General features: G+C 53.9%; 1 protein-coding gene across 1 annotated transcript in view; it reads right to left on the bottom strand.

Moving 5' to 3' along the window:
* The window catches only part of LOC127051283 (uncharacterized), a 29,502-nt gene extending 4,583 nt beyond the window's left edge, over positions 1–24,919 (bottom strand). Inside the window, exons 1-13 of the mRNA XM_050953371.1 lie at positions 24,865–24,919; positions 23,746–23,863; positions 23,504–23,595; positions 22,946–23,072; positions 22,467–22,565; positions 20,945–22,175; positions 16,109–16,255; positions 15,844–16,011; positions 12,636–12,841; positions 10,923–12,409; positions 6,088–6,194; positions 4,650–4,753; positions 290–388 (exon numbers count right to left, since the gene is read on the bottom strand). Coding sequence (XP_050809328.1) covers positions 290–388; positions 4,650–4,753; positions 6,088–6,194; positions 10,923–12,409; positions 12,636–12,841; positions 15,844–16,011; positions 16,109–16,255; positions 20,945–22,175; positions 22,467–22,565; positions 22,946–23,072; positions 23,504–23,595; positions 23,746–23,857 — 3,979 coding nt within the window. The 5' untranslated portion in view covers positions 23,858–23,863; positions 24,865–24,919. The remainder of the gene's footprint in view (positions 1–289; positions 389–4,649; positions 4,754–6,087; positions 6,195–10,922; positions 12,410–12,635; positions 12,842–15,843; positions 16,012–16,108; positions 16,256–20,944; positions 22,176–22,466; positions 22,566–22,945; positions 23,073–23,503; positions 23,596–23,745; positions 23,864–24,864) is intronic.
* Positions 24,920–25,173: the final 254 nt, after the last annotated feature.

Here is a 25,173-nt window from a genome sequence, read left to right on the forward strand (position 1 = left end):
TAAATTACCCATCACCCTGGGGTCTGAGTCTCTTGTCCCAAGGAGGAAGAAGGGGTCGGTTCTGCCCCAATGGCCCACGGAGCCCTCAGAGAAAGGCTGGGGGAAGTGAGGGGTCCTGCTAGGGGTCAGGCAGGGCAGGTGGAAGCCAGAAGTGACGCCTGCCATGATGACAGGACATCCGCTGGAGAAGATGAGAAAGAACCGAGGGGGCTCTCAGCAGCTTTGCTGGGATCCCAGCTTTTCCCTTCACTCCTAGATGGTCCCCAAGCTGGTGTCACTTATTCCTTACCTGGGATCTCCTGTTCCTCGGAGCCCTGGAGATTCGGGACGCACGGCTCTTCCTCGCGTTCCATCCAGGAGATCACAGCCGGTTTGGGGACAGGAAATCCTGTCAGCGGGGGGAAAGCAGGTTGTTATCTATCCATCAAGGCCCACTAAGAATATTCATGGAGATCCTTTAGGACAATGGAAGAAGCAGTGGCATGTCCATACACTAACGTCCATAGTAGGACACACAAGGGGACGTCCACATGCAGTCAAAATATTTAATCTTAACTGTATTGTTATGATGGTAATATAATGTAATACAATACAATACACGCAAAATGCTTTCACTGTTACATAATAATCAAAACATTTGCTAGTATATTGGAATTATATTATATTGCTGGAAGAGTCACTGACCCCGAACAGGGAAGTGGCAGGAAACAAGGTTATAATATAATACCATATGGCTCGGCAGAATTAATTTTTTTGTGATTTTGACAATGTCAATGTTTATTTTTAAACTTTTTAAAGATTTTTATCAATTAAAATTTTCACAACTGTGCAAAATTAGGGGGTTAAAGCGTTTTTTGGTTTTGTTTTTTTCAATTTTCACAGTGATGGGAAATTTTGGGGTGGGGGAGGTCAGACAGTAGATGCTGCAACTCAGAAAGTTAAAGCTTTATGTTCGCAATCCACAAATTGTCAATGTCAAAATATCCAAAGTAAACATCCACTCATTCAAAAATCTAAACCAGGGACCTGGCACGCGGGCCGGGTCGGTTTATTTACCTGCCGCGTCGGCAGGTTGGGCCCATCACGGCTCCCACTGGCCGCGGTTCACCACTCCAGGCCAATGGGGGCGTCAGGAAGCAGCGGCCAGCACATCCCTTGGCCCGTGCCACTTCCAGCACTCCTCATTGGCCTGGAGCGGCGAACCGCGGCCAGTGGGAGCCGCAATCGGCCGAACCTGCCGACGCAGCAGGTAAACAAACCGGCCCACTCCGTCAGGGTGCTTACCCTGGCGAGCTGTGCGCCAAAGGTTGCCGATCCCTAGTCTAAACCATTGGATTTTGCCCATAAAGTTTTACTTTGCCTATCTGTAAATTTTGATTATTATCAATGGAAATATTTTTTCATTGGCTTGTGTGTATAGGGGGAAATCAACATCTACCAACATTTAATAATAGAAACTGAATCCTTCCAAGCCCAATTTTTATATTATTAATTATAATTAATTAATTACATTACATTACATTACACAAGCCAAAACAATAAAGGGAAAATAATTTGTTGTTTACTTTTGTTATACATTAATTGTAACAGAGCTGAATAGAATATGAATGCATACATATTTTGGCACCCCACTAGGGTGATCAGATGTCCCAATATTTGGGGCTTTTTCTTATATAGACACCTATTACCCCCCACCCCCGTCCTGATTTTTCACATCCATTATCTGGTCACTGTACACCCCACTCCAATTTTGTCACAGAAAAACAGTAAGAAACGAGGGGAAAGGAAACTTACAAAAAAACCATTTTCTTTTTTCCTGTTTCATTATAAAAAGTTTATTTTAAATAAAACCCAAAATACTGGTTTTGAAAATGTTTATTTTTGAGGATTTTTTTATTTGTTTTTCCCTATTTTTTAATTTTTCTACAGTAAAAGGTGGGGGAGGAAAGAAAAATGGAAACTGAAATATCAACCTCATTTAGTTTTGTTTAAAAAAAAAAAAACCTAAAGTTTTCCATGATGATTCTTTGGTATTTTCCCATTTTTCCTCTCCCATTTTACTACAGAAAAAATGGGGAGGAAGTGGAGGATGAGGGAGGAAACCAGAAAAACCCATGTCATTTTCTAATTTAATCACAAAAAAAACCCCATGGAATTTTTAATAAATAAATCAATTTTGAAAATGTTCGTTTTTTAAAAATTTGCAGTATTTTCCCCTTCATTTGTTTTGCCACAGTAAAGGAGGAGGAATTGGAGAAAAGAAACTTGAAAAACAGCGCAATTGTTTCATTTTCAACTTTTTGTTTTTTAGAAAGTGCTTTTTTTAAAACTCAAACATTTTCCGTGAACATTTTTGGGTTTAAAATGTTCATTTGCTAAACTTTTCCTTTTGTTTCCACCTTTTTCAATTTTCCACAGGAAGAAAGGGCTGGACAGGAAGCTTGAAAAACTGACGCCATTTAAATGTTTTCAGATTCGTTTTAAATAAAAAAGATGTTTTAAATTTCCATTAAAATTCCCAACGGTAAAATGAGATGATATCTTTCATTGGACCCACTTCTATAGTTGAGAGAGAGAGAGAGACAGAGTCTTCTTTGACCCAGCTACAATACCGCATACAATTTTTAAACGTTCACTTTTCATACTTCGGGGGGTTTCCCTCTTCCCTTCCCATTTTGCTGCAGAAAAAGAGGAGTAAATGGAAAAAAGAAAAGTTGGGGGGAGGATCATTAGCCACTTTTTTGAAAATAGAAATTTTTTAAAAAAATCTATTTTTTTTCCATGAACGTTTTCTGTATTGAAAATTGTTCATTTTTAAAAATGTTTTGTTTTTTCACATTTTCATTTCCCACTTAAAAAAAGCACCAGCATTAAAAGAAAACCGGTGACATTTTTCTCGGTTGAAAACTGTTCATTTATGACATTTTTCCCCCATTTTCTTCCGTCACCAGCAACAGAGAAATGGGGAGAAATGGAAAACTGAAAAAAATCACCTCCATTGTTCATTTCCCACTTCTGTCAAAAAAAAAAAAACGAACAATTTTTTTTTAAAAAAACAACAAATATTTCATGAAATTTTTTTTTAAAGGCCATTTCCCAATAAATCTGTCACTCCAGAAATTTCTGCCAGCTCCAGCTCCAAAGGTGTTATTGTGCAGAGAGGAAGGGTGGCCCAGTGGTTATAGAGGGCAAGCCAGAAAACCTGGGCTCAATTCCCTGCTCTGCCCCACATTTCCTAGATAACCATGGGCAAGTCATTTAGCCGCTCAGTGCCTCAGTTTCCCCATCTGTACAAAGGGGCTAAGAGCCCTGCCTCACAGGGTGCTGTGAGATTAAACGCGCTAGAGAGCGTGAGGTGCCCAGAGGCTATGGTACTGGAGCCAGATAGCTCTTGACTTCATTCGACAGTTATCTGGCCCGTAGCTAGCAGGCGTTGGTGTCTCTGTGCATGGCATTTGCACATGTTCGCGGGGAGACGCGTCAGTGCCACACTCAGTCACATCAGCAGCAATGCCTTCTGGGGAGAGGCAGCCCAAAGTTTCCGGCGCCGCTCTGAAAGGGATCAGGGTGATCAAAGGAGGCCCAGTGGGGCACTGTGGGAGGAGTGGAGCGGGACCCCAAGAGAATTGTGGGAGGAGCGGGTGGGCAGGGAATTGTGAGAAGGGGGAAACCCAGATGCATTGTGGGAAGGGATGCCCAGGGCCATTGTGCAAAGGGGGAGCCAAGGGGCCCTGTGGGAAGAGCTGGATGGGAGTCCAGGGGCACTGTGAGAAGAGCAGGGTGGGACCGCAGAGGCACTGTGGGAAGGGGAGAGCCCAGAGACTTTGTGGGGGGAGCAGGGGGGAAGCTCAGGGGCATTGTGGGAAGGGAAAAGCCCAGGGGCATTGTGGGAAGGAGGGAGCAAGGGGGGAGCCCTGGGGCATTGTGGGGGGAGCAGGGTGGGAGCCCTAGGGCACTGTGGGAAGGGGAGAGCCCAGAGGCTTTGTGGGGGGAGCACAGGGGAAGCTCAGGGGCATTGTGGGAAAGGGAAAAGCCCAGGGGCATTGTGGCAAGGGGGGAGCAAGGGGGGAGCCCAGGGGCACTGTGGGGGGAGCAGGGTGGGAGCCCTAGGGCACTGTGGGAAGGGGAGAGCCCAGAGGCTTTGTGGGGGGAGCACAGGGGAAGCTCAGGGGCATTGTGGGAAAAGGAAAAGCCCAAGGGCATTGTGGCAAGGGGGGAGCAAGGGGGGAGCCCAGGGGCACTGTGGGGGGAGCAGGGTGGGAGCCCTAGGGCACTGTGGGAAGGGGAGAGCCCAGAGGCTTTGTGGGGGGAGCACAGGGGAAGCTCAGGGGCATTGTGGGAAAAGGAAAAGCCCAGGGGCATTGTGGCAAGGAGCGAGCCCAGCGGCACTGTGGGGGGAGCAGGGTGGGAGCCCTAGGGCACTGTGGGAAGGGCAGAGCCCAGAGGCTTTGTGGGGGGAGCACAGGGGAAGCTCAGGGGCATTGTGGGAAAAAGAAAAGCCCAGGGGCATTGTGGCAAGGGGGGAGCCCAAGGGCACTGTGGGGGGGAGCAGGGCGGGAGGAGATGGCCCAGAAGCATCACGTCACGGGAAGGGGCCATGGGGTCACAGTCTCTCTGCCTGGCCCTGGGGTGCCGCTGCTGCCCCTCACCCAGTGAAATGGCGTCCCCATAGTTCTCCTGCATGACGTCCCGGTACAGCTCCCTCTGCCTCTCATCCAGCAGAGCCCACTCCTCCATCGCAGCCCCCGGACACCTGCAAGGAGAGACGCACCCCAGGTCAGGGCCCCTGGCTGGGCAGCACCGAACATCCAGGGGGCTGGGAGCCAGAGCGGGAGGGGAGGGGCTCCCTGCAAACAGGCGGTACATACTGGGGGAGATGTAACTGGATGAAAATAATTGAGGGGGTGGGGTAGGGGAAGAAAGAAAGAGCAGTAGATGGAGGGGGCAGGGGATTCATGCCCCAAAGGGCGGGCGGGCAGCGAGGACAATAATGGGGTGAATGGGGCAGGAAGGCCCATCATGTCCAATGCAACATCCAGTGATGGATACACCGGGAACCTCCCAGCATTGGCCCTGATTGAGTTGGGGCGACCCTGCTGGGCTCAGCTACACAGATCCCTCTCCCCATGCACCCCAAGCTGGCTGGGGGGGGGCCCTGCCGGGCTCAGCTGCATAGATCCCTCTCCTCATGCACCCCAAAGCTGGCTGGATGGGGGCCCTTCTGAGCTCAGCTGCAGACCCCCCTCCCCATGCACCCCAGAGCTGGCTGGGTGGGGGGCCCTGCTGGGCTCAGGGGCACAGACCCCTCTCCCTATGCACCCCAGAGCTGGCTTGGGGGGGGTCCACTGAGCTCAACTGCACAGGCCCCTCTCCCCATGCACCCCTGAGCTGGCTGGGGGGGGGCACTGCTGGGCTCAGGGGCACAGACCCTCTGTGGACCCCCAGAGTTCGCTGGGGGGACCCTGCTGGGCTCAGCTACAGAGGCCCCTCCGTGCACCTCCAGAGCTGGCTGAGGAGGGCTGCTGGGCTCAGCTACAGCCCCCCCGTGCGCCCCCAGAGCTGGCTGTGGGGGGGGCTGCTGGGCTCAGCTACAGACCGCCCCCCCCGTACACTCCCAGAGCTGGCTGGGTGAGTGTGTGCTGCTGAGCTCAGCTGCAGAGACCCCCCCGTGCACCCCCAGAACAGGCTAGGGAGGGCTGCTGGGCTCAGCTGCAGACCCCCCCGTGCACCCCAGAGCTGGCGGAGGGGGGCTGCTGGGCTCAGCTACAGACCGCCCCCCCGTACACTCCCAGAGCTGGCTGGGTGAGTGTGTGCTGCTGAGCTCAGCTGCAGAGACCCCCCCCGTGCACCCCCAGAACCGGCTGGGGAGGGCTGCTGGGCTCAGCTGCAGACCCCACCGTGCACCCCGGAGCTGGCTGGGTGTGTGTGTCCTGCTGAGCTCAGCTACAGAGACCCCCCTGCACCCCCCAGAGCGGCCTGATCCCCTCTGAGCACTTCCTACAGGCTGCAATTTCCTGCCTCTCTCCTGCTGTTTCGCTCCCTCCCCTCTGGCCACCGCCCCCCAGGTCCCGGCCGCCCCCAACTCACCCCGGCTCCCTTTGCAATCCCCTCCCCCCCCCTTTGGAGGGGGATTTCGGTGCTGGGGACCGGCCCCCCCCTGCCCCCGCCCCAGCCGCTGTGCACAGCCGAGCAGGCTGGGAACAGGAAGTTGCCTTTGTTACTAAATTCCCCCTGCACGGGGCTGTGCGGCTCCCAGCCCGGCAATTTTCTAGCCAGCTGGAGGACTCGGCGCCTCTATCCATTTAACTCTTGGCAGAGCTGGGGGCAGCCGATCCCGGAGCCCCCCTCCGCCGCCCCACGGGCTGCCCTGGCTGCCCGGCTAGTTCCTGTGGCTGGCAAAGGAGAAACGTAGGGATCTAGCCAAGCAGCCCGCCGGGCCTGCCTTTGTGCCAGGCCAGAGCCAGGTCCGGGCTGGGCCGGTCACAGCCCTGGCACCGCCAGGCTCAGCCGGTCACAGCCCGGCACCTCTGGACTCGCTGTGTCAGTTATGAATGTAAAAAAATTGCTTCTGCCCTGGCACCTTTTTCATTACAGATTAAGCCCTGTATCTACCCATCTCCATGTGCACTCCCATCTATCCCGATAGGCACCCCTTATCTATCCACCCATCCCTATATGCATCTCTCCTTCCTTATATACACACCCCTCTGCATCCCGATCTAGCTATCCATCCCCACACACACTCTCTCTATTTCTATTTCTCCATCCTCATACACACCCCCATCTATCCCCATACACATCTCTTATCTTAACACACTGTTATGTCTGTCTATCCATCCACCTCATATACACAACCTTCTATCTACCCCCCCACACCTCTGTCTAGCTCCATATGCCCTATCTAATCTATCCATCTATCTCCATACACCCCTCTCCTCTAATCTATCTATCCGCATACACCCCCTCTATCTACCTATCCACATACACCCCATCTATCTAATCTAATCTTTCTATCTCCATACACTATACTGTATCTATCCATCCAGCCGCATATGTAGCCCCCATCTACATGTCAGTCTGTCTACCTGTCCCCATCCACACCCTCTATCTATCTATCCACCCAACTTGGGAAAATAAAATCCCTCCAGGTCAATTGAAAATGTTCCCTTACTCTAGGGTGACCAGAGGGCAAGTGTGAAAAATCGGGATGGGGGGGGGAGTAATAGAAGCCTATATAAGAGAAAGCCCCCAAAATTGGGACTATCCGTATAAAATAGGAACATCTGGTCTCCCTACCTTGCTCTGCAATCTAAATGTTGCATTTCAATGTTGACATTTTTTATTAGATTGCGTTATAATTTGTAAATGTCATAAACAGAAAACATCCTTTGGAAAGGGGAAAATCAAGATATTTCATATTGAAATGCTTCCCCCCCCCAAAAAAGGACATTTAATTGCAACAGACAATGGTGTTGCTACAAATTCAAAACTCACAAGTGGGGCCCCACAAAATCACAAGATTGGCTTAAAATCATAAGAATTTTTCAAAGTATAAATTGTGGGTGCTTTTCATTTGGCTACATTTAGGGTCACACTTGGGTCATGTTTTGAACCTTTTCCCCGCATCCATGAGAATTAAACATTTATTTTCCAAATGGAAGCCAATTTCACGTGATTCCAGGAGCTGTGGGCTTTAAGGAAAAGATACATCAGTGGAGTGAGGATTGTATACTGATCTCAGTGACCCCATCTGAATCCGAAGTGATCCCACTGACGCCAGTGGAGTCAGGGCTGGATTCTGATCTCAGTGACCTTGGTGTGAATCCAGAGTGACCGCGCTATCACCAATGGACTGACGGACGGATTCTTATCTTGGTGACACCCATGTGAATCCAGAGTGACTCCACTGGTGCAAGAGAATAAGGGCTGGATTCTGATCTCGGTGACACCAGTTTGAATCTGGAGTGACTGCACTGACGCCAATGGAGTGAAATCTGGATTCTGATCTCAGTGATCCCGGAGTGAATCCAGAGTCACACTCCACCCCTCTTAGAACTGTGCTGGCCCCTTCCTCCCTCCATAACCAACAGTCATTCTGGGCTTGGGAGGTACCATTCTCATGGAGGGGGGGATGGGAAATTATCCCCTGTCTCAAGGGATTTAACTCCCTTCCCAGATTAAAAAGGGGCCTGCAATGGGAGGGATTTTTATTTTTTAATTTCCTGACAGGAAAAAAAAAATAACAAATCCTGCTTCCCCAGAAATTTTAACCTCCCCCCTCCCAATAATGCAATGGTTCCTTCCAAGGGGCAGAGAGGCTCCCAGATGGGATGAACCATTTCACTGATGGGGGAAGCAGGGGTAAAATGCCAAAGGTTCAAAATTGACCCATTTAATTTTTATTTCTCCATCACTGAAAAATTAGAGTCTTTTAATATTCCTGTTCTTTTTAGTAAAAGGGAGATTTTTTAAATCAAAGTTCCAATACTGGGGATTTGCATCAGGACACCCCTATCTCCCCGACCTCTGTGAAAATGGAACATTTCAAAGTGTCACTTAGGGCAGTTGGCCAGTTCCTCTTCCCACTGACAATGGAATCTTCCAAAGTGTCAGTGGGCCAGATAGCCTTCTCAGTGAGAATGGAACCTTCCAAAATGTCTGTCATGGCAGTTGGGCAGGCCCCTCCCTCAAGATTTAGGCCACACCCCTGACATGTGTTTGAAGGGGTCGGACCCCATCCACTCTGGGCTAAGTGGGGTTTATAAAACATGACAGAAAACCCCTACACACCTCAGTCTAGACAGGGCCACAGGGGCCAGTTATGGGGCAACTGGCCCATAGCAGAGGCCCTACCCAATACCAAACCCAAACACTACTTGGTTGCCCTGGAGCAAGGGGCGGTGCATAGGACCCCACCTATTATGAAAAGCATCGTGAGATCTCCCACGAAACACTGCAGTAGCATTTCCGAATTGAAATATTTCCATTTTCAACTGAAATATTTCCGTTTTCAGCTGAAGTTATTCAGTATTCAAATTCCACTGGAAAAATCAAACATTGTCCTCTCCCTAAAAGCCCATATTTCAACTAGCTCCAATTCCTACATTTTCAACAAAAGTTTTTCTCCCATCGGTAGGTTAGGTCTTTGACTCATATAGGGCTTTATACTTCAAAATTAACTGTTTTAAGAAGTCAAAATAAAAACCACTCGGTTCTCTCTTTATATTAAAGGTTCCATTTATTAATAAACAACCAGATCTCTGTTTAGATCAATAGCTTATTGATTGTTATGCCGTCCTGATAAGCCAAGAACTATGGCTTATAACCATCTATAGCATGTGCTGCTCATGTCAGTAACATCCTTATAACATGTGCAAATCATTCATTAGCCCTTTGCAATATCAACCATGACCCTAATTTCTCCTCTTAGTTAAGTTTCTCTGTACAGTATGTAGAAACCAACAATTTCTTACAGTATTGGTGAGGCTATAAGATCCAGTCCTCCAGCCAACCATAGAGTCAAAGAGGAGAAGAGTGGCTAGACAAGACCTGAAGATGGATCACCATGGAGTTGTAGTGTGACCTATGGAAGAACCCACCAATGGCATCTTGGTCTGTTCAAAGGGATTTCTTTCTTCTGAAGCCGATGAAGGAAGCTCTCACAGTCAATAAGCACATTAATATGACACAATTATAGAATGACCCTGTTTTGGGTCATCAGTGGGGTTCAAAACATTGGGTCTTCTGGTGATAAAAGTATGATCCTTTACTTCACGAACTAAGCACGTTAACTCCATCCACCAGCAGCTGTAATAGGCTTGTATCCTATTTTGTGGACCAGCCATGAGAGGGGAACAAGGACATACACAATCTCCATCTATACTGTTCAAGAAGAGATTCTCTAGAAGAAAGTCCATGTTCCCCATTAACGAGGTTCGTTAGACCCCCGACCTCATTAACATAATGAGGCATCTTCGTGGATCTCATCTAGGGTGACCAGACAACAAGTGTGAAAAATCGGGACAGGGGGTGGAGGGTAATAGGAGCCTATATAAGAAAAAGACCCAAAAATCGGGATTGTCCCTATAAAATCGGGACATCTGGTCACCCTAATCTCATCCAACCACGTGGCAATTAGCCGCAGGTTAGCAACGTAGCTAAGGACGGGGCGATGGTGGCAAGGTGACTTGGTTCCCATTAGGCCTCGGCAGTGCCCCAACATACATCAAATGGAGCACAAGGGCCTACAGGAGGGCATGGCTTCCCATGGCCCAGACCCTGCCCAAAGCGGGCAACTTCCTGTGAAACCCACTTTGAGGGGCAACTTCCTGTGGAAAGACCTTGTCCTCCAGGAGCAAATTCCTGTGAGCAAGACTCACCCTTGAGGGGGCAGCTTCCTGTCAGAGAGACTTTTCCTACAGGGTGCGACTTCCTGTGAGCAAGATCTACCTGGGGACGCAACTTCCTGTGGACAAGACCCACCCTACAGGGGGGGCAACTTCCTGTCAGAGAGACTTTTCCTACAGGGCGCGACTTCCTGTGAGCTAGACCTACCTGGGGACGCAACTTCCTGTGGACAAGACCCACCCTACAGGGGGGCAACTTCCTGTCAGAGAGACCTGCATCGGGGGGTGACTTCCTGAAAGTGAGCCCACCTCAGGGGTGCAACTTCCTGTAGGCAAGACCCATGCTGGAGGGGGTGACTTCCTGTCAGAGATGCCCTACCCAATGGGACAAGCTCCTGTGAGTGAGACCTGCCTCGTGACACAGCTTCCTGTGAATGAGGCTCACTAGATGGATCGACTTTCTATAAGCCAGACCGTGTCCTAATGGGGCGACTTCCTGTGAGCAAGACCTGTCTAGTGGCACAGCTTTCTGTGAGCCACAGCTGTCATCAGGCCGGCCCCCTGCATCCATCCCTAGTCCTGCCCTTTCTTGTGGGTCTTCTGGTGCTGGGTGAAGGCAGAGCTCTGGACAAAGCGCCGGCCGCACTGGCCACACTGGTAGGGCCGTTCGCCGGTGTGGATGCGCCGGTGAGCCGCGAGGTTGGAGTTCTGGCTGAATCCCCGGCCGCAGTCAGGGCAGCGGTAAGGCCGCTCACCGGTGTGGGTGCGGCGGTGCTGGGCATAGGTGGAGCGCTGGGAGAAGCACCTCTCGCACTGGGCACACTGGTACGGCCGCTCGCCAGTGTGAGTGCGCCGGTGGGCAGCCAGGTGAGCCCGGCGGATGAAGCTACGCCCACAGTCCCCACACCGGAAAGGCTTTTCTCCAGTATGGGTGGTCTGGTGGGTGATGAGGTTAGAGGTCTGGCTGAAGGTTTTGCCACACACTGGGCAGCGGTAGCGCTTTTCGCCGGTGTGGACCCGCCGGTGCTTGACCAGGTAGGAGCCGTCGTTGAAGCCTTTGCCGCACTCCTCGCACCGGAAGGGCCGCTCACCGGTGTGGATGCGCTGGTGCTGGGCCAGCTTGGCGCTCTGTCCAAAGGCTTTGCCGCACTGCCCGCAGGTGTAGGGCCGATGCCCGGCATGGCCCTGCTGGTGCTCAGCCAGCGCCACCCGCTCCAAGAAGCCCCGCCCGCAGTCGTAGCAGCGGTAGCGGCGTTCTCCGGTGTGGGTGCGCCGGTGGGACGCGAGGTTGGAGTTCTGGCTGAAGCCGCGTCCACAGTCCGGGCAGACGAACGGCTTCTCGCCTGTGTGGATGCGCCGGTGGGTGCTCAGGTTGGAGCTCTGGCTGAAGCTTTTGCCGCAGTCCGGGCAGACGAAAGGTCTCTCGCCGCGGTGGATGCGCCGGTGCTGGGCCAGCGCTGAGCTCCAGGTGAAGCCTTTGCCACATTCGGGACATTTGTAAGGCTTTTCGCCCGTGTGCGACACCTGGTGCTGGATGAGGTGGGAGCTCTGCCCAAAGCTTTTATCACACACCGAGCACTTGTACGGTTTCTCCGGGGCCGGTGCAAGGAGGCTGCCATGCTGGGCTGGCTTCCCCTGGGTTCTCACTCGAGAGTCCCCCCACTGCTGCATGTCCACCCCTTCCCATCCTCCAGAGAACGTCCCCTGCAGATCCGCTTGGGGAACATCCTCTTCAGATCCTCCTGAGGGCATCCCATCCAGATCCACCTGGGGAACATCCCCTGCAGGTTCTCCTGAGGGTACCCCATGCAGATCAATATGGGGAACATCCCCGTCAGATTCTCCAGAGAACATCTCACACAGATCCAGTAGGGGAATGTCTCTTTCAGATCCTCCAGAGACCGTCCTAAGCAGATCCGCTTGGGGAAGGATTCCTTCAGGTCCTCCAGACAGCGCCCCACCCAGCTCTACTTGGGGGACGTCTGCTATCGGTAAGAGCTGGTGCAGTTCAGCCTTCTCCAGATCTTTCTGTGCTGGATCCCACCCCAGGCTTTCACCATCACCTGCCAGGACAGAGAGAGAATCCAGATGGGCTTTCTGAACTGGGGCAGAGAAGGTTGGGCATGCAGCAAAGGGGGTACCCAAAATCCCTGTCCCTGACTAGTCCTACCCCAAAATCCAATCTGAGCACTGGGGTCTGCTCTAGAGCCCTCCCCCTATAGAAGACCACCCCCTGCTGGGGAGACACCCCCCCCACACACACACACACACACATCCCCAGTTTCTTACCCATTCCCTGCTGGAACTCTGGCTTCTCTTTCAGAGCCCAGCCCAGGGGGCTTGCAGCCCCAGGGTACGGGCTCAGAGACAGCACCCCCTGTTGGGCTTCCCCGGTGGCACTCGGCTCTTCTCCCTCCACTTTGATGCTCACCGCCTCCCAGCGCTGCAGGACGGGCTCCATGACTCCCGGGGGTCGGCCATAGGCCAACGCCGATCTGAGGACAACCCAAAAGAACCCATCAGCACCGAACCAGAGCACAGAGGGCTCAATCTAACAGGCACTGCAGGGCTGAGTGTCTCTCGGGCGAGAGGCAGAGCCCAGGGCAAGCCCCCTGCCAGCCCAACCTTGGGCTCCAGCTCTGCCCTACAATGCGATCTCCGCTATAGTCATGTACACCGAAGGGCGTCTTAGCGCAGAGTTTCTCAGCGGCAGTCAGGGGCTTTTCTTGCAGGCACAGCCCCATGGGCGGTGATGGGGGGGGAGGCAAAGCAGCAGCCCCTCCCCTGGGGCCTCCAGGAGGGGTTGGGCCCTGCTCTGCTCGGGAGCCACAAACACCAGAGGAGCAGACAGTGGTGGGAGGTCTCCACCTTCCTGGGGCAGTGGGGCTCAGGCTTCCAGCTTCCGCCTGGGGCTTTGGGCTCACCACCCCAGGTCCCCACGGCCTACCCCGGCCCCTCCACCCCATCACCCCTAGCCCCCACTGCCTCCCTTCCAAGGCTTAATTGTGCCCGGGGCTGAGTAAATCTGCTGTGAAAGGGGATATTTGGGTTAGGGTTAGGTGATAGCTGTACGTTTTGTTAATAGCACATTTCACTGCCTCCCAGCCAGCTAGCAAGTCTTCTGCTGTGCAAAGGGATATTAACAAACATACAAACTATCCCTTTTCACAGCCGCAGACTTACTAGCTAGCCCAGGGGTTGGCAACCTTTCAGCAGTGGTGTGCCGAATCGTCATTTCATCACTCTGTAAGTTAAGGATCCGCGTGCCAGTCATACATTTGAACGTTTTTAGAAGGTCTCTTTCTATACGTCTATAATATAGAACTAAACTATTGTTGTATGTAAAGTAAATAAGGTTTTAAAAATGCTTAAGAAGCTTCATTTAAAATTAAAATAAAATGCAGAGCCCCCCCCCCCACCTGGTGTCCAGGACGCGGGCAGTGTGAGTGCCACTGAAAATCAGCTCGCGTGCCCTTCGGCAGCCGTCCCATAGGTTGCCTACCCCTGAGCTAGCAGAGGGGAGGGGGCCGGGGAGGAGGGGGACAACAACCCACAACCCAAAAGCAAAAGAAACAACCAAAAGACAGAAACGCAAATCCGGCCCTTTGCATGTTATTCTGTTAAGAGGAGGGTTGCTCAAAGTGTCGTTACACCGGCCACCAAAACGATGCGTAGCGGGAACCCCTCTCCTAGTGCATTCCCCACCCCAGGAAAATCCCACACTGCAGCCAGCGGGCTCAGATGCACCCCCCACACACACCTCCCCGTGCACCCCACAGCTGGCTGGGCTGGGGGGGACCCTGCACCACCCCCTTCCCTGTGCGCCCCCGGCGCGGGGACCCTGCTGGGCTCAGTTCCCTCCCTGGATCCCAGGAGGCCCCGACTCACCAGCGCGGGGGGAGCGATTTTCCCCACCCCAGGGGAGCCCGATCCGGCCCCTGGGGCCCAGGGAGCCCCCCGCCGAGCCCAAGGGCTGGGGCGAGCAGCTGGGAACAGGAAGGTCCCTTTGCTCTCCCGTCCCCTCTTCCTTCCTGGCTGGGAGCCCCGGAGGTGGAGCCGTCTCGTTGGAGCGCACTCGCCGCGGCCCGCCAGGTGGTGGCAGCAGTGGGATATGTCGGGCCATAAGAGGCCATGGGTCCCACTCCCTGCCCCCTTGAGCCAGCCAGCCCCCTGGGGCAGGATCGGACCCAGCGCCCCCTAGCGGGGAAGGGCCCCTTGCCCCATTCCCCACCCCTCTGAGCCAGCCAGTCCCCTGCCCGGAGATATGGCTCTGAGCAGGGTCACCAGCAAAGCGATGTGTGGCCAGGAAATAGTCCCAACGGTCTCTGGGCAGGGGAGGCGGAATTTATTTTTTGTATGAGGTGTATTACTGCAGTGTCTGGAGACCCCAGCTGAGATCGGACCTCTGGCGTGCCAGGTGCTTCCCAGAACGCCGCTGAGAGCAGGGTCCTCCCCGTCGTTCCGGGTGCAGACTGATAGTGGGCCTCCCCCCCCCCCATGCCAGATGCTGCACAGACCACACCTGTGATCAGGGCCCCTTTGTGCTAGGTGCTGCACAGATACACAGGGAGAGACAGGCCCCGTTTTTCAGATGGGGAAACTGAGGCCCAAAGGAAAGCAATGACATACCTGAAGTCACACAGGGCATCTCTGGAAGAGCTGGGACTAGAACCCACAAGTTCTGGCTCCCAGCCCCCACTTCTCTAGCCCACTTGACCCCACTCCCCTCCCAGAGCCGGAGAGAGAACCCAGGAGTCCTGCCTCCCCACCCCACCCCACCCCGCTCTAACCACTAGCCCCCACTCCCCTCCCAGAGCCGGAGATAGAACCTAGGAGTCCTTGCTACCATGTCCCCCCTTGGGTCTGAGACATCCCCAATCCTGGAACTACTAAGGCCATGAATACACCAAAGGCCTTGCAGTGGCACAGCTGTACCAACGCAGCTGCATGGGTGTGAGATCACTCGTGTAGCCGCTCTCTGCCGACGGGAGCGAACTCTCCGGCCAACAGAGCACTGGGCACGCTACTACTGATACCAGCAAAACTTATGTCTCTGGGGATGTTTTTTGCACACTCCTGAGTGGCATAAGTTTTGCCGACATAAGTGGTAGCGTAGCCACTGCACAATTGTCTTTCTAAGAAGTTCCACTTTCCCCACTGAAACTGGACTGTGCCTCTGCAGACGACACCCCTGAGGCTGTTACCAGAAAGGAGGCTGGTAGCCACCCCACTCTTGAACTGGCCGCACCCTTTCCAGGATGAAAAAGTCTGGCAGCCTGTATTTGTAAAGCTCCCACACTTCCATTCTCCTCATCAGGATCTTGGGCGGTAGAAGAGCCCTGGAGTCAAGGAGGTGCCTTTTGATGGTCCCAAGGCATTTCCTTTCGGATCCGGCCAAGTTCAGTGCTGACCAGAGACCAAACTGGCAACTCAAGACAGACAACGGGCGACTAGGGAAAGAGATGTATTGTGTAGACAGAGACGCCAACAGACATACCTGGCAGCTCGAATATTTTCGGTGCTGTGTTGCTTCTCAGTTGGAACTGGAAAGTGTAACCAGAGACCAGCGTAGGGAGCCCACTGGAGTGGCGGCAAAGGGGCAGAGGAACATAGAATCCGGCCTGGTGTGATTTCAGAAGTTCCTTGGTCAGGATAATTAATAGCTCTTCATTAAATTCCCCTCCCTTTGGTCCCATCTCCACAGACTCTGACTCCAGTGATCTATATCTCCAGCTGGTGTCAACAGGCATAGATCTGTTTACTTCATTCCCACCAGCTGACGATCTGGTCCATTGACCCCGACGAAGCTACGTCCAATTGACACCAGCTGGAGATCCGGTCCATTGACCCCGATGGAGCTACGTCCAATTGACACCAGCTGGAGATCTGGTCCATTGACCCCGATGGAGCTATGGCCGAATGATACCAGCTGGGGGCCTCACCCATTTGTGTGTCTCTCTCTCACACACACCAAGGAAAAATCCTCCCTCCAATGCCTCAACATCCCTCAGAACTGTTCTCCTTCTCCTCCAGCTCCCATGCCGCAGCTCCCTAGCCTTTAGCTAGCACTTTCCATCGGTAGAGCTTAAAGCAGTCTACAAAAGTTGCTCAGGGTGATTAGCCCAATTTTTACAGAGACAGATACTGAGGCACAGAGAGGGGCAGAGCCAGGAACAGAACCGAGGCATCCTGAGGCCCAGCGCTCTATCCACTTGGCCACCCTGCCTCTTGGCTGGTGCGTATGGGCCACAGAGCCGCTGGCGGCGACAGAGCCAAGCCCAGCCCCACTGAAAGGGAATCTGGATTACCCATCTCCGCCATCCCCATCAACAATCAAAAACCTCAGGAATGTTCCCCAGATCCCCAAAGGAGGTTTTGACAAACTAGGTCTGTTTCTGAGTGGAGATTTCCCCATCCCAATCCTTGGTGGAGTTAGTGTAATTAATTATCTGGGTCCTGGTGCCCCAGGTATGGCTCAGGACCCCAATGTGCAGGCTGCTGTACAAACAGAACCAAAAAAGTCTCCTCCCCAAAAGGATCTGAGCCAATTATCAGATGTCCACTGTCCGTCTCCTGTTCCACCAGGTGTTGTGGGTATCAAAGGTAGCCATTTGTCTCCGGTTCAGCTGTAACCCACGGGTCCATATGTGTCCCATTCTCACGCCACGTATGAGGCTGTTACAACACCTCTTACAGACTCCAGTCTTCAGTTTAGGCTGGAGAAGTTCATTTTCCGAGTCCATGGGACTGCCCGAGATGGCGGACAACTTTGTTCTGTTCTGAAACAACGCTGCTGTCGCAAGCTGAGGAACGTTGATGTTTTGGCTTGAAAACGACACTGCTTTCAAGCCCAAACCAACCGTTTTGTAAAGAAGTTTGGTAAAATATTGGGGCACCTCCGATTTGGGGTGTTTCTCCTCATCTTTTATTGCAAAATGTCAACATCATTTTCATTCAAAAAGCAATCATTTTTCAAAACTGTTTAGCAAAATATTCTGAGGGGAAATTCTGATTTGGGGGAGTTTTTCCTCAGTTTTTCCCCCAAAAATGTCAACACTATTTTCATTCTCCAACCAACAATTTCTCTCTCTTTTTTAAAGGTATTGCAAAACTGTTTTTGTTAGAAAAAATGCAATTTGAGTATGTTTCTATTTCTGTTTTTTTGCCACTGATTGCAACAAATGAATGATGTTCAGGTATCTTTCCCCCTCTCCAGTTCTTCATTTCATTCAAAAATTCAACATTGTTCTCTTTCCAAAGCCATTTCATTTTCTTTAAAATTTTTCCCAAACCTTTTTACTTTGTTTGTTTGTTTTTCATATTTTGGGGTTTTCCTCATTGTCTCATTCCAGAGTTTCAAAGTTCTTCTAATTCCAACACGGCACCATGGCTTTTGTCTTTTAAATCTTTTACAAAACTTTTGGCAGGAAAAAATTTGATTTTTGGGGGGATTTTCCTTTTTTTTTTTTAAATTCCAAAACTTCATCGTTTTCCTTTCCCAAGCAAAATTTTTATGGATTATTTATGTGCAAATTCTTTAAATGTTGAGGGTTTTTTTGTATTTTTCCTCATCTTTTTCATTTAAAAATTTCAATCATTTTCAACCCAAACAATATTTTTTTCTTGTAACGGTTTTACAAAACCTTTTTGTGCATTCTTTCCTTGCACTTTTTCAATTCTTTCCCCCCTCCTTCTCATTTCCTTTTCCTCACTCTAACTTTTCTAAGCTTCCACTCACTTTGGGAAAACGACAGTGCCATCAAAACAGGAAAAATGAAATTCTTTGATTCTGCCAGTCTATAATTTCCCCAAACGTAGTGCTTTGTCTGTATGGGAAAGTGGTCCTAGTTACACCAGTATAATTATCCAGAATAACTCCCGAGAAGGCACTCTTATCCCAGTATAGGAGTAGACTTTTCCATTTCGCTTAAATTTCTTCCCAAATGCCATGAACTAAACCCAAATCAGTTCTCTTATACCCGAATAGAAAAAGTTAGCACCTGGATCTAAGGCAGTGGTTTTCAACTTTTTTTCTGGTGGACCACTTGAAGAAAATAGTTTGTGCCGGCGACCCAATAGAGCTGGCAATGAGGGGTTTGGGGTGTGGGAGGGGCTTAGGGCTGGGGCAGAGAGTTGGGGTGCAGGGGTGAGGGCTACGGGATGGAGCCGGGAATGGGGGGTTCAAGGTGTGGGACGGGGATCTGGTCTGGGACAGAGGGTTGGGGTGCAGGATGGGGTCAGCGCTCTGGGCTAGGGGTGCAGGCTCTGGGATGGGGCCTAGAATGAGGGGTTTGGGGTGCACGAGGGGGCTCCAGGTTTGAGGGGGCTCAGGGCTGGAGCACAGGGGCATGGGGTTACCTCAGACAGCTCCAAGGCAGTGGCGCAGCAGGGGTGTTCAGGCAGGCTCCTAGCAGGTCCGGCTCCTAGACAGAGGCACACAAGTGGCTCTGCGTGGCTCTGGCCTGCAAGCACTGCCCCTACAGCTCCCATTGGCTGGGAACTAGCCAATGGGAGTACAGAGCTGGTGCTTGGAGCAGGGGCAGCAAGCGGAGCCCCGTGGGCCCCTTGCCTAGGAGCCGGACCTGCTGCTGGCCACTTCCGCGGCGCAGCGCAGTGTCAGAAAAGTTAGGGACTAGCCTGCCTTAGGCTGGCAGCACGGCCCACAGAACTTTTAATGGGCCGGTCGGCAGTGCTGACCAGAGCCGCCGTGACCCACTGCCTTCCATTCCGTGACCCAGTACTGGGTCCAGGGCTGGCTTTAGACCCATTCCCAGGAATCAGGCCCCGCGCCTTAGCAGCCTTTTCAATTTTTTAATTTTTTTACTCACCTGGCGGCAGTCCGGGTCTTTGGCGGCACTTTGGCAATGGGGGGGGGGCAGGGTCCTTCCCTTGCTCTGGGTCTTCTGCGGCATTTTGGCGGCAGGGGGTCTGCGCAAGACCTGGAGTGAGGGAAGAACGCCCCTGCCGCCAAAGACCTGGCCCGCTGCCGGGTGTTGGAATCGGGACCCCCAGTTCCTAAAGTCGGCCCTGACTGGGATATGACCCGCAGTTTGAAAACCACTGATCTAAGATGCTACACTGAAATTTAAGTCTGTATCTAGAGTTTTCTGAAAAGTTTTGACTGAAAACTTTTTGTGTGTGAAAACTGAAGATTTGCATCGGTTTCACCAACTTGTTTTGGGGGAGGGAAAAAAAAGTGCCAAAAATTCCAAAAAACCCCAAATGTTTTGATTTTTTGATTCAAAATGACTTTTCAATTCTAAATTTTCTTTCCTTTTATTATTTTTTTTAAGTGAAACAACATTATATAATGCCCTAAATGTTTCATTTTGGGTCAAACAAAACATGTTGTTCGACCCAAAATGATTCTCTTTTCCGGCGTTTTGAGTCACTGAAAAGTTGGGGGGGGGGGAATTAGTTTTCTGGTCACAGCAAAACGATTTTTTAAAATTTTTTGGAATTGGCAGGGAAACGAAAAAAAGTCCATCCTTCCCGCAAATGTAGACTAATGTCTAGACTGTGTCTAGACTCTAGAGTGACACATTTAGTTTGATTTTAACCAAGTGGAGAAAGGACAGACTAACACAATCGGTTTAATACATGCAAACATACAATTGATTTATCTTGACTGGGATCCATCGATTCACGAAAGCCATGAAGGCACCGCTGGGATCATTCAGTCTGGCCTCCTGTGGAACACGGGCCAGAGAATGTCCCCAAAATAACTCCCAGGGCAGAGCTTTTAGAAAAATACCCAACCGTGATTTAAGCATGGCCCGCGATGGAGAATCCACCACGACCCTCGGTAGGTCGCTCTAATGGTTAATTCCTCTCAACTTATTTCCAGTCAATGTGTCAAGCTACAACATCCAGCCGTCGGATCCGGTTAGATCTTTGCCAGAGGAGCCTGTTATCAAATCTGTGTTCCCCATGTCGGTGCTTCAGCGCTTGAGAAGGTGCTAATCAGCTGGGACTTAGATTTTACCCTTAAATCAGATTCAGACGGTCTCTGTAATGTTTTCCAGTGTCTGGGGCAGGGTCCGGGTGGGAAGGGACATCTTAGGGGCGGGGCTTGTGAGGTATAAGGTGGAGCAGTGGGCGTGGTGAGGGGGATTTGGAGGAGGGGCCTGTCAGGAGGCGGGGACTAAGAGGGAGGGGCAGAACAGTGGGCGTGTCAGTGGGCGAGGACTGGTAAAGGGGGGGCTATTGGGGCAGGGTCTGGGAGGGAAGGGCTAGAGCAGGGGGCCTGTTGCGGCCAGGGCCTAGGAGGAGGAGGTCAGGTGTGGGACCTGGGAGGGAAGGGACATCAGGGGGTGGGGCCTAGGCACGAGGGCGCATTTCAGAGCATTTTAGGGGGCGAGGCCTGGGCAGGAGTGGCTGTCTAGGGTAGAGCCTGGTGAGGGTGTCTCGGGGGCAGGGCCTAAGTGGGCAGGGCATCTCGGGGGGGTAGGGCCTGAGAGGAAGGGGTATCTGAGGGGGCGGGGCCTGGGTAAGAGGGCGGGGCCTGGGTGCCAGCAGCAGTGCTGACCTACAGCAGGGTGTGCACACAGGCGCCCCCAAGCCCGGGCTGGTGAGCAGGGGAGCAGCGGGCTCAGGGGGGGAGCTGAACCAGGCCTCGGTCCCCAGGGCCCTCCTGCGTGCCATGAGGCAGCCCGGCGGGGGCGGCGTGCAGCCGGAGGTGGGACACCAGGTGGGCGTTCTGGATGAAGCTCCGCTGGCACTGCCCGCATTTGAATGGCTTCTCCCCGGAGTGCACCAGCCGGTGCTGCGCCAGGTGGGAGGTGCGAGCAAAGGCGCGGCCGCACTCGGGGCAGACGTGGGGCTTCTCCCCGGAGTGCACCTGCCGGTGCTGGTTGAGGGTGGAGCTCCAGCTGAAGGTCTTGCCGCACTCCCCGCACCGGTACGGCTTGGCACCCGTGTGGATCCGCTGGTGCTGCTTGAGGGCCGTGTTCCAGCTGAAGGCCTTGCCGCAGTCCCCACAGCGGTAGGGCCGCTCGCCGGTGTGGGTGCGCTGGTGCTTGAAGAGGGTGGAGGTGTGGTTGAAGCCTCGGCCGCACTCCTTGCACCGGTAGGGCCGCTCCCCGGTGTGGACGCGCTGGTGGTTGGCTAGGTGGGAGCTCTCCCCGAAGCTCTTCCCGCACGCCTCGCACATGTAGGGCCGCTCGCCGGTGTGGGTGCGCTGGTGCTTCTTCAGGGTGGAGCTGAGGCTGAAGGCTTTGCCGCATTGGTGGCAGCGGTAGGGCCGTTCGCCGGTGTGGATGCGCCGGTGCTGGGCCAGGGTCGAGCTCTCAGTGAAGCACTTCCCGCACTGGGAGCAGGGGTAGGGGCGCTCGCCCGTGTGGGTGCGGCGGTGCTGGGTCAGGGCCGAGCTCTGGGTGAAGCTTTTCCCGCACTGGGCGCACTTGTAGGGCCGCTCGCCCGTGTGGGTGCGAAGGTGCTTCACCAGGTCCGAGTTCTGCAGGAAGCCCTTCCCGCACTCGCCACAGATGGTGGGCCGCTCCCCACGTCGGGGGGCTCTGGACAGCCCCAGCTGGCCCCCTACTCCTGCCCCTGGACAGGCTTCTCTGGCCCGCGGGGTGGAGGACGGCCTGTGTGGATCCCCTCTCAAGGGATGCTGGGATATGTCCTCTTTGGATCGCCCTGAGAACGGCCCGCGCAGATCCGCTCCTAAAGGATTCTGGGATACATCTTCTTGGGACCTCGGTGGGAACAACCTGCACTGAGCTGCTCCCAAAGGATTCTGGGATACGTCCTCTTGCAATCTCCAGAGGAATGTCCCGCACAGATACACTCTCTGCTGGGGATTCTCACTCCCCGTCCCGGCACCTGCTAGAGGGAGAAAGAGAGTCCAGCTGGGGCTCGTTCCCTGTGCCGCGGACAGAGGGGGCAGCAAAAGGGTTAGTGACTGAGTAGAAAACCCAATGGACAGGAACCAAGCTCCCAAACCTCCCTCCGAGGGGAGCAGAGGGGCTGGTTCTGCCCCAATGACCCAGCTGAGCCCTCAAGGGCTGTGGGAGTGAAGGGCTCTTGTCGTGGGGCCAGGGCACCCGCTGGGGGCGACACTCAGCGAGACAGGACAAACCTTCCCCTTCACACCTGGATGGTCGCCGAGCTCCTCACCTGGGATCTCCCGCCACTCAGAGCCCTGGAGATCCGGGACGCACGGCGCCTCCCCTCGCTCCATCTGGGAGATCACGGCCGGTTTGGGGACCGGGAATCCTGCCAGACAGGGGAGAAGATCAAGTGAGACTCCAGACCAGACCGGAGGGACGAGGAAAGCAGAGATCAGAATTCAGCTCCCGGAGGGGCCTGAGTTGCCTCTGCTGGGGGATGTGTTAATGGAAAGGGACAAGGATATTAGAGAGCGCGCGAAAGAGAGAGAGAGGTATGGGGATAGATAGACAGATATGGGTGTAGACAGATAGATCATTCCATTGGTGAAATACTTATTATAGGGTAAAACGATAGAGTGATAGGGGTTGTCTGGAAGCCAGGACTCCTGGGTTCTATCCCCAGCTGTAGGAGGGGAGTGGTCTCTAATGGTTAGAGCCAGGGACTGTCGTTCCCAGCTCCTGTTGTCGAGGGAAGCGGACCCTCACCCAAGAAGCTGACATTGGTGTAGTTCTCCAGCATGACATCCCTGTAGAGCCGCCTCTGCCCTTCATCCAGGAGATGCCACTCCTCCTCGGTGAAATACACGGCCACCTCTTCGAACCTTACTGGTGCCTGCAACCACAAGGGACCCCACTGGGCGCCACGGCCACACCCCTGCTCTCTGAGGGGTGGAGCTGGCCAGTGTCCAAGTGCATTCTGGAACTATCTGGGCAGACACCTTCATGTGGCCCAGAGTTGTGTGCACCAGTGCATTGTGGGAATATCCCAGCAGGGGCCCCCTAGGCTGCCCAGGCCCACGTGCCCCAGTGCACTGTGGGACTATCCCAGAAGCCTCACTTCCTAGCAAGACTTACATCCATCTAGCCTGGTATCTCACTCTTCCGTGCTGCCCCAGATCAGACCTAGGTGCCCATCTAGCCCGGTATCCCGCCTGCTCACTCCTGCCCCAAGTCAGACCCACAGCAGACGTACACTGGGGTCACTGAGACCAGAACCTAGGCCAGTCTCATCTTCCCAGGAACCCGGCCAGCCCCACGACCCACCTGGATGCCAGGCTCCCAGGGCGGGTCAGCCCTGCCTCGCTGCTGCTCACACCTCTCCGAGCTAGGCAGAGACCCCTGGGGATGTGTGAGATCTGAGGGAGAAGAGCAAATCATTTAGGAGACCCTGGGGCAATCAACCCTCCCTTTCAGCCCTGGGCTCCCCCCCTAGAGCCCCTCCTCCTCAAGGAGTGTGCCCCCTGCTGGGGAGGCACCCCCCCCCCTCCCCAAACTCTGAGCCCTACCTTGTAGAATGTGGGGCTCCTGGTCCTCCTCTTGGAGTGCAGGATTGGAGTGAAGCCTCCACGCTTCCCACAGTCCTCTGGGGGAGTCCATCTTCACCGATCCCTGTCTCATCCTCACCTGCAAACCACCCAAAATATGGGGCTGGGTTGGTGGGGGGAACCCTGCCCCCTTTCACTGTGCATCCCCACAGATGGCGGAACTGGAGGGACCCTGAACAGAACCCTCTATGCACCTCCAGGGCTATCTGGGTTGGGGGGACCCTGAACACACCCCTCCCCCATGCACCCCCAGGGCTGGTAGAACTGGGGGGACCCAGCATACACCCCTCCCCCCATGCACCCCAGAACTATCCAAGTTGGGGGACCCTGCACACATCCCTCACCCCAATACACCCCCAGAGTTGGCTGGGTTGGAGGGGTCTCTGAACAGACCCCCTCTTCTCATGCATCTCCCAGAGCTATCTGGGTTGGGGGTCCCTGCATAGACCTCCTCTTCTCATGCACCCCCAGAACTGGCTGGGTTGGGGGGACCCTGCACACACTGCTCACCCCAATGCACTCTCAGAGCTGGCTGGGTTGGGGGCCCCTGCACAGACCCCCTCTTCTCATGCATCTCCCAGAGCTACCTGGGTTGGGGGTCCCTGCATCAACTTCCTCTTCTCATGCACCCCCAGAACTGGCTGGGTTGGGGGGACCACACACACACGGCTCACCCCAATGCACCCCCAGAACTAGCTGGGCTGGGGGGACCACGCACACACCACTCACCCCAATGCACCCTCAGAACTGGACGGGTTAGGGGGACCCTGCACACACCCCTGACTGCAATGCACCCCCAGGGCTGGTGGCATTGGGGCGACTCTGCTGGGCTCATCTCCTTTCCCAAATGTCCCGGACTTAGCAGCGCCAGGGATTGGGGGGATTCCTTTCTCCCTGGTGGGGCCCGATCCAGGGGGCTGAGTTCAGGGGGGACTGGGGAACGCAGGCTCCTTTCTAATCCTCTTCCCCATCCCATCTCCGTCTGCTTCATCCGCACCATGCAATCGCCGAGCAAACCAATGCGCGCACCCCACAGCTCTGCAGGCTGGAGAGATGCCCTGTCTGCACGCACCGTCCTACCTGCTTGCCGGGGGCTAGGGCTGACTGTGGATGCCCCCCCCCCAGCTGCTGGGGGGGGGGGGAAAGGAACCGGAAGGTCCCGTTCTTATTTCATTCCCCCCGGTAGACCCGCCTGGTCCTGTCTAGGCTTCCACCGATCGGTCGTATTAACCCTTCACTCAGCTGTAGAGAGAAGGAGCGCCCGGGGCTGGCACCAGTGCGGCGCTAGGGGGCGCTGTGCTGCAGGGAGCGGCATGGGATCAGCAGGGGGCGCTCTCCCCTGGCAGTCAGGGCTGACCCAATGCCCCAGTGCGGCACTAGGGGGCGCTG

The sequence above is a fragment of the Gopherus flavomarginatus genome, chromosome 5 (genome assembly GCF_025201925.1).
Source record: "Gopherus flavomarginatus isolate rGopFla2 chromosome 5, rGopFla2.mat.asm, whole genome shotgun sequence".
NCBI lineage: Eukaryota > Metazoa > Chordata > Testudines > Testudinidae > Gopherus > Gopherus flavomarginatus.